This window comes from Sarcophilus harrisii, chromosome 6 (genome assembly GCF_902635505.1).
Source record: "Sarcophilus harrisii chromosome 6, mSarHar1.11, whole genome shotgun sequence".
NCBI classification, from domain to species: Eukaryota; Metazoa; Chordata; class Mammalia; order Dasyuromorphia; family Dasyuridae; genus Sarcophilus; species Sarcophilus harrisii.
In genome coordinates this window covers 235,880,723-235,893,248 of record NC_045431.1, presented here as the reverse complement: position 1 = coordinate 235,893,248, position 12,526 = coordinate 235,880,723, and the positions used below count along the sequence as shown (strand labels likewise).

The window sequence follows — 12,526 nt, the reverse complement described above, 5'->3', positions numbered from 1 at the left end:
CACCTCCTCTCCCGGGAGCCCCAGCTGGCTTGCCGAGAGCCCTGCCCAGCCCAGACGGCTTCCCTGTGGCCGTGGGGTCCGGGGCAGGTGGAGTGAGCCTGGCCCCTGGCTCTGAGTGCACCAGGAGCTGGCCCGGCCCTCCCAGGGGCGAGTGCCCGCCAGCCAGGGCCGCTGAGTTGCACGCCAGGGACTCCAGCCACGTCCCCCCAACTTGCCAACAAACAGCTCACTTGGCCTCCACAGGCAGAGAGGCAGGGAGGCCGGGCCTGCGGCAGCGGCCAGAGGAGAGGGAAGCCTGGATATTGAGGCCTGAACCAGAGTCTGGGGGGGGGGGGTCAGGCTGGACGGCCCCGAGCCTGCACCCAGAACTCCTGGGCCCCGTCCCCCCAAGCGTCCTCCAGCCCTGGCCAGGGCGGCTCACCCTCCCTGGGCCCCGCACTCACCACGCCCCACCACAGGGCATCGGCGTAGCTGCCGAACTCGATGCGGCCAGACTCGTTCACGGCATCCTTCTCCGCCAGGTACACGAAGTAGGAGGAGAAGATGAGCCCCAGAAACCCGATGTACAGGGTGGTGATCAGCTCCTGGGGACGCCGGAGAAGGTGTGTGGGCGGGAAGGCCGGGCCCGCGGCTCTGAGACCCCCGCACCACCCTGACGAGGGCTCCCTCACTGCTGCCCAGAAACGGCGGGAGGAGTGTGGGAGTGTGTGTGTGTGTGTGTGTGTGTGTGTGTGTGTGTGTGTGAATGAGTGTGTAAGTGTAAGGAGCACGTGCTTCCAAGGGCGCTGGGGAGGCCTCAGCCCCGACCCCAAGCCCAGGCCGGGCCCCTGCTCACCTGCCGGTGTATGAACACCACAGAGCCCAGGAGCCGCCAGGTCCCGCCCTGACGGTCCACGTGCAGCATCCGGAGAATCTGCAGGAAGCGAATCCCCCTGAGGACAGAGCAGAGTAGCTCCTGTGGGCCTGTGGCTGGCTCCAGGCCGGCCCGGGAAGGGGAGGGCCCAGGGAGGGCCCAGGGAGGCCTGCCGGGCAGGGCAGGGGCAGGGGCGGGCGCTCGGGGCTGCCAGGCTCTGATTTGAGGGAGGCCGCGCTTCCCAGGAAGGAGCCTCCCAGACGAAATCGGTCCGAGCCTCAGGGGCTGGAGGGGGCTGGGAGGCAAGTGGCTCCCAGGGGCCCAAGGACGGCTTACCTGATGGCGGAAGTGGCAAAGACCTGGCCCTTGGAGCCCACGCAGAGGACAATCATGGAGGCCACCACCACAATGAGGTCTGGGGAAGGGGAGGCAGGGAGGCTGAAAGCCCGGCCTGGTCACGCCCTGGTCCCCAAAGGCACCTGTGTCACCCCGGCCAGGACCGCCTGCACACACCGCCCACAGCCCCGATGGCCACGGCCCACGGCTGCCCCAAGCACCCCCTTTGGGGAGACCCCCAAACCAGGGGGAGTTTGGGGCAGGAAGGACTCGGGGGGCCAACGACCGCCCAGTGGAGAGCCCCGTGCCAGGCACCAAGGGGGAGGCTGGGCCAAGGAAGACTCAAGCTCCTCCTCCAGGGGCCTCTGCAAAGAAGGAAAAGGGCCCTTCGGACAAGCCCTGGACTCAGGGTCCCCAAGACTTCCGCTTCCCCCCGTCTGCTTCCAGCTCTCTGGCTTGGGGGCTTTGGCCTGGAGCCTGCTCCTGCCCTTATGAGGAAGAGGCCGGGCCTGAAGATGCCCTTGTTTCTCCAGCCACGGCCCGGGCCGGGATTCTGGGCCCCATGGGGGCGGCCTGAGCGGGGCCCAGCAGTGAGCCCAGGAGGCCGGAGTGGGAACCTCAGCTCTGGGACCTTGGGACCTTGGGCCTCTGGAGCCTGGACCAGGCCCTTCCCCTGCCTGGGACAGGATGAGGCTCGAGGTCCCTTGGGAGGCCGACTCTGGCCCCATCTGCCCGCTCGGGGAGGAGCTCACTGCCCGTGGCCGGCTCTCTCCCCAAACCAGGTTTTCTTTGGCCCATAGTCCCCGAGTTACTTTATTCCCAAGGCCCGGGAAGGTGGGAGCCGCTCCAGCCCCTGTGGGCACATGCCCGAAAACCACCAGGGAGCGCCTGGGAACCACTTCCAGCCACACAAACCCCAGCGGCCTCCCTTCTGCCCCAGGCTGGGGGCCGGGGAGGGGGGGACCGGGCTCCTGCGAGTCCTGGGCAGCTGGTGGGGAGCGTGGCCCAGAGACGGAGACCGAGGCCGGCCTGTGGGCTGGGCTGGGGCCTTCAGTCTGAGGAGCCCCCAGGAGCCAGGTGAGGAGCCGGACTTCCCTCGGACACGGGAGGAAAAGGCACATGTGCTCTCCCCGGGACCTCAATTTCCCTCCTGCCCGAGCCGGCCTTGCGGTCCCTGCCAGCTTTGCCGTTCTGGAGCCTCCGGCCCAAGCCGAGCCCTCTCGCGGGAAGGCCCCTCCCCCGGGACGAGCAGGAGGGCCGGCACTCACCGATGATTGAGATGGGCTTTCTCGCGAAGCGCAGCCGGCCCCAGATGCCCACGTACTTGCTGCGGCAGCCAGCGGACCACAGGCGGACCACGTACTCCGTCCCAAAGAACACCACGAGCACGATTTCCTGCGGGGGACAGGGGGAGTGCCTGAGCCCGGGGGCGCCCAGGGAAACTCTGCCCGGGGCTGGCACAGGATCGGTGCCCCCAGGAGGAGGGCGATGGGGCAGCCGTCAGCGAGAGCCTGCTAGGTGCTGGGCAGTCCCGTGCCCAGTTCTGGGGAGGGTCCCTGCCCTCAGAGAGCTTTGCTCTAATGGGTGGGGAGAGCAGCTGGAGGCCGGAGGCCAGGGGGGGGGGGGGGGGGGGGGGCCGGGGGGGGGGGGGGGAGAGCGGCTTATTTGGGGCATCCCAAGGGGCTGAGATATGGAGCAAGTAACCATCCTGCCCTGCCCAGGACAGCCGGGGCCATAATTGCTGCCAGGGAGGGAGGGGGGCACCCGGAGATGTGGCCCATGGGAGGGGGCAGAGCCATGGGGCTCCTACCCAGGCCTCTGCCCTCCCCCCCCTGCCTAGAGTCCCCTGTGACTGCCATCCTCCCCCCCACCTCCTCCCCCTGGGGTGAGGGAGTCCGCCCTACTCCAGCCTCTTTCCCTCCTGTTTTCCAGAATGCCCGGCCCCAGGGGAAGGCGGCTTGCTTTCTTTCCTTTGCACCTCAGTGCCCTGCTCAGAGCTGGCACATGGCACAGGATGCCCGCTGGGCACCACGCCTTGGCAGGCCTGCATGGCCATGGGAGAAAGCTGCAGGGCCTCCCACTCCATCATCCTCAACATCCCAAACTCTGGGGCCCTGGCATCAATGGGCACCAGCACCCTGCCCCTGGCATTTCTGGGCACCAGCACCCTGCCCCTGGCATCAATGGGCACTAGCACCCTGCCCCTGGCATTTCTGGGCACAGTGCCCTGCCCCTGTCATTTCTGGGCACCAGTGCCCTGCCCCTGGCATCTCCTACCCTGCATTTCTGGGCACCAGCACCCTGCCCCTGGCATTTCTGGGCACCAGCGCCCTGCCCCTGGCATTTCTGGGCACCAGCGCCCTGCCCCTGGCATTTCTGGGCACCAGCGCCCCTGCCCCTTTTCTGGCCCGCCCCCCCTCATCTCCCTACCCTGCATTTCTGGGCACCAGCACCCTGCCCCTGGCATTTCTGGGCACCAGCGCCCTGCCCCTGGCATTTCTGGGCACCAGCGCCCTGCCCCTGGCATTTCTGGGCCCGCGCCCGCCCCTGGATTTCTGGGCACCATTGCCCCTGGCATCTCTCCCCATTTCTGGGCACCAGCACCCTGCCCCTGGCATTTCTGGGCACCAGCGCCCTGCCCCTGGCATTTCTGGGCACCAGCGCCCTGCCCCTGGCATTTCTGGGCACCAGCGCCCTGCCCCTGGCATTTCTGGGCACCAGTGCCCTGCCCCTGGCATCTCCTACCCTGCATTTCGGGCCCAGCACCCCGCCCTGGGCTTTTGGGCACCAGCGCCCTGCCCCTGGCATCAATGGGCACCAGGCCCTGCCCCTGGCATTTCTGGGCACCAGCGCCCTGCCCCTGGCATTTCTGGGCACCAGTGCCCGCCCCTGGCTCCATGCATTTCGGGCCCGACCCTGCCCCTGGCATTTCGGCACCAGCGCCCCTGCCCCTGGCATTTCTGGGCACCAGCGCCCTGCCCCTGGCATTTCTGGGCACCAGCGCCCTGCCCCTGGCATTTCTGGGCACCAGTGCCCTGCCCCTGGCATCTCCTACCCTGCATTTCTGGGCACCAGCACCCTGCCCCTGGCATTTCTGGGCACCAGTGCTCTGCCCCTGGCATTTCTGGGCACCAGCACCCTGCCCCTGGCATCAATGGGCACTAGCACCCTGCCCCTGGCATTTCTGGGCACAGTGCCCTGCCCCTGTCATTTCTGGGCACCAGTGCCCTGCCCCTGGCATCTCCTACCCTGCATTTCTGGGCACCAGCACCCTGCCCCTGGCATTTCTGGGCACCAGCGCCCTGCCCCTGGCATTTCTGGGCACCAGCGCCCCGCGCTCCTTCCCCCCAGGGCCGGGTGCGGCGGCCCCCTCCCGCGGAGGCTGCTCTGGGAGAGCTCGGCCGGCCCGGAGGACGTCGGGAAATTTCCCGGTATCCTTTTGCCTGTGGCCTGCCACCCGGAGGAGTCTGGGGGTTCGGGGGTCCCGGGGTCTGCGCCCCCAGCCCGGCCGCGAGCGGCGGCTGGAACACCCTGGGGCCGGCGCTCTCCTCCCGGGACCCCGGGTTCCACTTTCCCGCCGCGGCTGGGGGGGGGGGGCCTTCTGGCCGGGGCCGCAGCCCGCACAAAGCCCCCTCAGTGCCCCGGCCCTCCCAGTGGCCTGATCCGCGCGGGCCAACGAGCCCCGTCCCCGCCCCCGCCGTTGCGCCGGGGCGCTGGCGCGGGCCCAGGGCGGCCGTTTCCGCGGGCGAGCCTTCCTGAGCACAGCCCTCGTTAAGCCGCCGCACAAAGCCGCCTGTTTTCGCGGCCGCGGGTTTCCAGGGCCTCGTCTCCAACACAAACAAAGGCACAAGGGGCGGCTGTTCGGCGCAGACGCCGCGGGCTTGGCCCCGGGCCTTCCGCGCACGCCCCATCACCTCAGCCGCCGCCTCCAGGTGCAGCACAAGCGGCCCATTCATGCGCCCCCCCCCCCCCCCCCCAATTGCGCCCCCCCCCCCCCCCCGCCAGAAAAAGGCCCAGTGCGGCGGGGACTGGGGGGGGGGGGCTTTCGGGGTCTTGGGGAAGGGGAGGGGGTAGGGGCCCAGGTGGCCGCCACGAGCTCCTTCCCTGCCTCAGTTTCCTCCTCTGCACAAATACTGGCCCAGACCAGAGTCCCACACGTGTTTCTACCGGCTCGGGCCCAAAGCGACGGATCGACCGTGCCATGGAAGAGCCGCCCGGCCCGGGTGCCAGTCTGGGTGCCAGCCGGGGCTGCCTGCCCGCTTGCGGCTCCTCCGCCGAATCGCCGGGTCCTAGAGCCCGGCCCCTTCGCCCAGAGGGCTCAGAGGGGCGGCCGTGAGGGCCAGACCAAAGGCTCCCCCTCCCGGCCGGGCAAAGCTCTTCCAGGGACAGAGTCGTAGGCCCTCGGGCTCCCCCTCCCCCAGGAGTTGGGGTCGGGCCCAGAGGCCCCCTTCGCAGCCCGGGGACCTCCCCCAACCCCCACCCAGGAGCATCCCTTCTAACAAAGCTGCCCTGCCCTCTCCCTAGCCAGGCTGACTCCCCACAGCTCGCCAAGCAGGGGGCAGCTTCCCGGGGTCTCGGCCAGCATGGGACCCCCGAGAAAACAGACCCAGAGCTGGAGAGTAAGGGGTCGGTGCCCAGTTAATAGCCTGGAGGCGGCAGGGAGGGCGCTGCGGGAGGCCCTGGGAGGCGGCAGGGAGGGCGCTGCCAAAGGCTGAAGGATAGTCAAGGTCTCCATCAGCGTCCATGGGGAGGACAAGGGATTCCATCTGGGGTGAGTTGGCCCAACATCTAGATAGGACACCCCAGTGGTCGGGGAGCAAGAGAGACTAGAGGGACTGGGTTAGAGCAAGAGATCAGGGGAGAGATCACCCAGGAGCCCAGCTCGAGACCAGTCCCGCTCTCCGTTCTCTGCCGTTCCGTTCTCTCTCAGGGCTTTTTATGACAGGCCGGGCCCAGAGTTTACTTCAGTGCCGACGGACACTCCCCCCTTTGGCCGTCCACGTCCCGCTTTTTGGGCACTGGGGGCGCGGGCGCCCGGCCCCATCCTGGGGGTACAGATGCCTCGTGCCATCCTGGGGCCCCATCCTGGCAGTAACAAACACAATGGAGCCTTCCAAGCACAGGCTCGGCCAGAGGAGCCCCAGGAAGCCAGGAGGCCGGAGACCCAAGGCCTGAGTAACAAGGCCTTGTCCCCGCCTCACGTCCTCCCCGAGCACCAGCTGTCCCCGGGGGAGTAGCCCCAGAGGTCGGCAGAGAGACCGAAAGGAGCCAGACTTGGAGTGGGGGGGTTCTCTGAAAGTGTGGGTCAGGGCTAAGAGAACTTCCGGACTGTGATCTCATTGACTCTCCAGTGATACAGATAGCCATCCCTCTGAGCCTGCCATCCCCGAGGGACCTTGTCCACGTCCTCCCCTAAATTGATCTGAGAGAGAGCCTTGGTCGTCCACTTGTCCCCTGCCCTCCTCCTCACCATGTGGCCAGCCCGTGCCCCTCCCACCACGGAGTCCCCAGGTTGCCCTGTGCCCCCCATTCTCCAAGAGCTCTCATTGTTCTAGCTGCCAGTCCAGCCGCCCCCTTCAGTGTTGTATGCTTCGCAGCCTGGATGAGGAGCCCAGGGAGGACAGGGAAACCTGGGGCAGGCAGGGAAACCAGAGTGGGCAGAGAAGCCAGAGCGAGCAGAGAAGCCAGGGCAAGCAGGGAAGTCCAAGGTGGGCAGGGAAGCCTGGGGTGGGCAGGGAAGCCTGGCCCTTCCACAAACCAGCTCACTTCCTGTTGTCCAAAGGTGCCAGTCGGGAAGGACGCCTCTGGGGATGGCCACGGATGCAGCGGCGGGCACAGCCTGTCTAATTGCTTGAAGGCCCGAGGCCGTGGTGTGGACAGAGCCCCCTGGAAGAAAGCTCGGCCACCCTGACCATCCACACAGGGGAGCCCAAGTGGATGAAGACTATTGCTCAGAAAAGCATGACAGACATTGCCCGTCTGGTCTAGATCTGGGCGGGGCAGTCCAGGTGGGCGAGCTCCCATGATCCTGCGGTTTGAGGGAGACTACAAAGCCTTTCTTCCAATGATGGGGGTGGGGCTCACAGATGATATCCCCCCCCCCCCCCCCCAGGAAAGAGAAGTGACTTGTCCCACCGGGGCCTTGTGACCTTTCCCTCTAGGACTCGAGGCTGTCCCGGCTCATAGGTCTCCAAAGCATGCTGGGCTCTGGTTGATTCTCCCGCTTCTCAGCTCAAGCGGCTCCCATGTTTGGGGAGCCAAGGGGGGCGAAACCGAGACGTTGCCCGGGATGGCCAAGAGGAGAGAGGCAGGAGCATGGCCAGGCTGGGTGGGCCGGAGCCCGGGGGCTGTCACAGCCGGCCCGGGGCTGCTGACCAGGACTCTTGCTCCCCTTGGCTGGGGGAGCCCCCATGGACCCTTCTTCCCTGCCCATCCCTGCCCAGGGGAGAGCCAGCAGCCCACAAGAAAAGCGGCTCTTTCTGCAGGTCCGGACGCCTGGCTCTGTGACCCAGAGATGTGTCCCCTCTCCCCCCAGCCGGGAACACAAGGACACGGGGAGTCGGGGGGCACGGGGGGGGTAGGGGCCCAGAACCTGGGCTCTGCTCACCCCCAAGGACAAGGCCCTGAGGCTGCCTGGCCTGATCCCGGCCCGGGCCCCCAGCTTGAGCCCCTCTTCCCCCGTCGGACTGGCTGCCAGGGAAATGAGCTATGGAAAGGAGGGGGGGGTCTGTCTGCCCCTGCACGCAAATAGCAGTGAGGCAGTCAGCTCTGCACACGAATGTTTGCAGGCCCGACCGCAGAGCGCTTCCTGAGGCAGCCGCCCAGCGCCCGGCCCAGCAGAAGGCCGCTTTCATACATCAAAGGCTCTGTGGCCGCAGTACCTGGCCCGGCGAGAGGAAAAAAGCCCTCTGGCGTCCAGGGGGCTCCGGGAACAGCCGCCCCCCCCCCCAGACACACCCAAAAAAACCCCGGGAAAAAAAGGGGGGGGGGCCGGGGCCTTTAAAACCCCCCCCCCCCCGGCCCCCCCTTCCCCCCCCCCCCCCCGGGGGGCCCCCCCCCCCCCGGGCCCCCCCCCCCCCCCCCTTCCCCCCCCCCCCTTTTCCCCGTGGCCAACCCTTTTCATTTTTTCCCCTTTAAAAATTTTTTTCCCCCAAAAAGGGGGAAAAGGGGGGGGGGGAAAAGGGGGGAGAAAAAAGGGGGGAAAGGGGGGGAAAAAAGGGGAAAAGGAAAAAGGGGAAGGGGGAAAAGGGGGGGGGGGGGGGGGGGGGGGGAAAAAGGAAACCGGGAACCCAAAAAAAAAGGGAAAAGGGGGGAAAAAAGGGGGGGGGGGGGAAAAAAAAGAAAAAAAAAGGGGGGGAAAGGGGGGGGAAAGGGGGGGGGGGAAAACCCGGGCCGGGGGAAGCGGGGGTTTAAAAGGGGGGGGCCCCCTTACCCCGGGCCCCTTTTGGGGCCCCCGGGGGGGGCCTTGGGGGGGGGGGGGGTTTCCCCGGGGCCCCTTGGGCCCCGGGGGGGGGAAGCCCGGGAAAAAACCCCCGGGGCCCCCCCTTTTTTTTGGGGGGGGGGGAACCCGGGGAAAGCTGGGTTTGGGGGGGGGGCCCCCGGGTTGGGCCCCCCCCCCCCCAAAGGGGGGCCCCCCCCCTGGGGGGAAAAGGGTTTTTTGGGGCCCCCCTTTTTAAAAGGGGGGGTTTCCCCCCCCCCCCCTTTCCCCGGGGGCCCCAAACCCTTTTTAAAAAGGCCAGCCCCCCCCCGGGGGGGGAACCGGGGGGGGAAAACCCCCCCTTTTAAAACCGCTGGAAAACCCAAAGGGGGGGCCCCGGGGGGGGGAAAAAACCCCCCCCGGGGGGGGGAAGGATGGGAGGATGACAGGGCACAGGCGCTCTCGGGCCCGGCTGTGGCTGCCAGCGGGAGGCCGGAGCTCTGTGGGTGGCGGCAGGCCCGTGGCTGGGACAGTGCAGGAGACCTGGGAACCGACAGGGCCAGGGCGGTTGCAGCGCTCTGGGGAGGCTCCATCCTGCCCGGGGTTGGGGCTCCAGCCTTTCATTTCCTAACAGAACCAGGGCTGGCCCCAGGGGGGCAGGAGCCAGCTGTGACTCAGCTGAAAGGTGGGGTGTGGGTAGACAGAGCCCTCGGTGGCTTTAGGGTCAGCAGCTCTAGGTTCAAATCCTGCCGCGCTGACTCCCTACCTCTGTGACTATTTCCATGGCTCCACTTCTCAGTGTGGCCTGAGGCAGGTGGGTCCAATGGCCAGGCAGGGTTCTTTCTACCTCAGCTCCCTATGGCCCTGCTCTGTGCTGGGCTCCAGAGCACCAGAAAATAAGAGACAAAAGGCAGCCTGTCCTGCCCTCAGGGGGCTTATACTCTGCTGGCTGCAGAGAGTGAGCTCCCTGTCACTGCAGGGATGGAAGCTGCTGTTATAAACTACAAAGTGGGAGTGACTGCAGGGTCCTGGGCCCACTCCCCTCACTCCATGACCAAGGAGGTTGCCGGGTCCTCCCCTGGAGGCCGAGGGAGTGGTTTGGGATGGCCTCTGAGGCCCCGATAGCGCCACTTCCCGCACTTGATAAAGTCCAAGGTGCGCTGGCCACGGCTCCCCCCCATTCCCTCCCCCCATTACTAGCTAGCTGGGTGAGCCCAGGGCAATGGCTTCTGCTTCTCTCAAGTGCCAACTGAGCACCCCGGGGCCCGTGGGGAGCCCAAGGGAGGGAGCATACAGTACCCACAGACATGCCCCATCACCCTCACCAACTGGATCATTTGCCCAAGGCCCGAGGGGCCACGGGACTCAGGAGGGAAGAGAAGGATCCCTGCTCTCCTGAAGAAAGGGGAAGGAGGAGACCTACAGAAGAGCACACACCCCATTACAGGAGGAAGGGGAGGCAGGGAAGGGGAAAGCCAGCAGCCAGGCCCACAGAGGGTCCCTCTCCCTCTTCCCCTTGGTTCCCCAGTGCTCCCCATGACTTTGGGGCAACCGGTGATGGCAGGGACAGGGAGGGGCTGCCCAAGCGTGCCCCCTCCCCAGCGCTGCAGAGAAGGGCCGAGGCTTGCAGGGAGCCCAGCCGGCCTCTGGCCGCTCCTCCGTGGGAGGATGGCCGCCCTGAACTGCCCGAGAGCGGGCTCTGTGACAGGGATGAAGTCATTTTGGAGCTCGCCTCCCCCACCCCCGATCTCCTGATCCGGGAGGAGGGAGGAGGCCCTGGCTCAAGGAGAGGCTTGACAAGCTGCAGCCCCCGTCCACCCACGGCTCGGAAACGTTAATCCTGCCGGCACCGAGCCCCACGGAACGTGTGAGATAAAGCAGCATCTGTCTGGGCCCCAGCTCCCTGGACCAAACAAACGCCAAACTATTGATTTCTCCCATGCTCGGAGAGTGGAAGCGCTGATTAGGACAAACAAGGCGTCTTTGTTCTCCTCAGGCAGGCCAGCGTTCGGGGGCCCCAACAACATCCCGCCACTTTCCAGATGCCCCGGCCAGGGGTGCCCACCCTCACCTGTGCCAGGAGAGCCAGCTGGGGCAGCTGAGACACCAGGACCCGCGCCGGGGCTCCAGGCACCCGACTGGGCGGGGGCTTTGTGGAGCTGAAAGTGTCCCATGAAACTCCTTGTGAGGGCGAAGCCCTGGCACGTGGCACAGACTCTGGGCACTGAGTGTGTACCAAGCACTTTCTGTGGGACACATGGGCACTGGCAGGATGGAGCTGCCTGGCATGGGCACAGACTCTAGGCACTGAGCGTGTACTAAGCACTTTCTGTATGACATCTGGACCCAAGGGGATGGAGCTGCCCAGCACAACCCCAGAACAGGGTGCAGACTCTGGGCACTGAGCGTGTACTAAGCACTTTGTGTGGGACACACGGGCACCGGTGGGATGGGGCTGCCCGGCACGGCCCTGACACATGGCGTGGGGCCTCTGGGCACCGAGGGAATACCAAGAGTTTTTTGTGGGACACACGGGCACCAAAAGAGAGGCCACAGTTTCCCAGAGGCGGGGACGTGCCTCTTGCCCACTCGAACCAGTGTCACGGGGAGCAGTCATCAGCTCCGTGTAAGGTCGCGCTTCCCAGGCACAAGAAGGGGCGGCAAACGGGGCCGTGGCCAAGGACCCCCTTTCTCCAGAGGGCTCGGAGCAGAGGTGGGGGTGCTCTGAGGGAGATCCCCACCCAAGCACCAGATGGCCTTGAGCTCTCCAGGGTCCTTCCCTTCCAGCCCTCAGATCCTAGGAGGAGCTGGGCTTCCTAGAAAAACTCTCAGCACCATTAGAGATTTATGTTCCCACTTTGTAAACCTCAAGGTGCTGGGTAAATACAGCGAGCGCGTTATTATTATTATTGTTATTAGAGCCAGGCATTCATTCACGCCGGAGGAATGTGTGACATTTGGAAGGGGCCCAGGTGAGCCGAGAAAAACAAACAAGCCTCCCAAGGTGGAGAATAACCTTCAAAACAACCTTTGCAGGGGGAAGAGGGGCCAGGAAGGGCAGGTGGCTGCGGGCCTGGGGCGAAATGGGTGGGGGTTGGGGGCTCGACCATCGGGGGAGGGTAAAGACCCAATGGGCCATCGAAGAGGAGAGGAAGAGGGGAAAAGGGAAAAAAAGAAAGGAGAAAAGAACGAAAAGAGGAGAAAAAAAAAGAAAAAAGAAAATAAATTAAAAACATTAAAAAGAAAAAGAAAATTTAAAAGGGAAGAAGTGGAATTAGAAAATTATGAGGGTGGGGGGAAAGAAGGGAAGGGAAGAAAAAGGAAGGGGGAAAGGAGGGAAGACAGGAAAAGAAGGGCGGAAGGGGAGAAAGGAAGAGAGGGAAAAAGGGAAAGAGGAAAAAACAAGGGAAAGGAAGAGGAGGAAAGGAAAGGGAAAGGGAACCGAGACCCACGGCCCAACTAAGAGGCAAAAGGATAGAAGGAAAATGGGGAAGGAAGAAGGGGGTTAGGAAGGAAAGGAAAAGGAGAAAGGGAAAGGGAAGGGGGGGAGGAGCGAGGGAAAGAGGGAGAAGGGGGAAAAAGGGCGGAAGGAGGGGGGGAAGGTAAGGGGGTTGGGGGAGAGGGAAATGGGGCCGGGACATGGGGGACCCGGGGGGAAAACCCAGGAAAGAGGGAACCCACAAAGGGGAAAATGGGGGAAAGAGGGGCTCCTCCGGCCCCGGGGCCCGGCCCCCGGGCCAGCCGGCGTTGGGGGACCCGTTGGGCCACCGGGCGGGCCGCTTGGCCCCCCCTGGAGGGGGCTCCCCCCTCGGGAAGGGAGCCCGGGGGTTTCGGCCCGGCCCTGGGGGGGGGGGGGCCCCGGCCCTTTGGGGGGCCACCGCCCCCCCTGGTGGCCCCCCGAGGGGACTCCCTCCACTTTT

The 12,526-nt window shown here is 65.8% G+C and overlaps 1 protein-coding gene across 1 annotated transcript in view; it reads right to left on the bottom strand.

Moving 5' to 3' along the window:
* KCNQ1 (potassium voltage-gated channel subfamily Q member 1) overlaps positions 1 to 12,526 on the bottom strand; it is a 191,605-nt gene that overhangs the window by 113,557 nt on the left and 65,522 nt on the right. Inside the window, 4 exon segments of the mRNA XM_031943601.1 lie at positions 444 to 584; positions 836 to 932; positions 1,190 to 1,268; positions 2,458 to 2,584. Coding sequence (XP_031799461.1) covers positions 444 to 584; positions 836 to 932; positions 1,190 to 1,268; positions 2,458 to 2,584 — 444 coding nt within the window.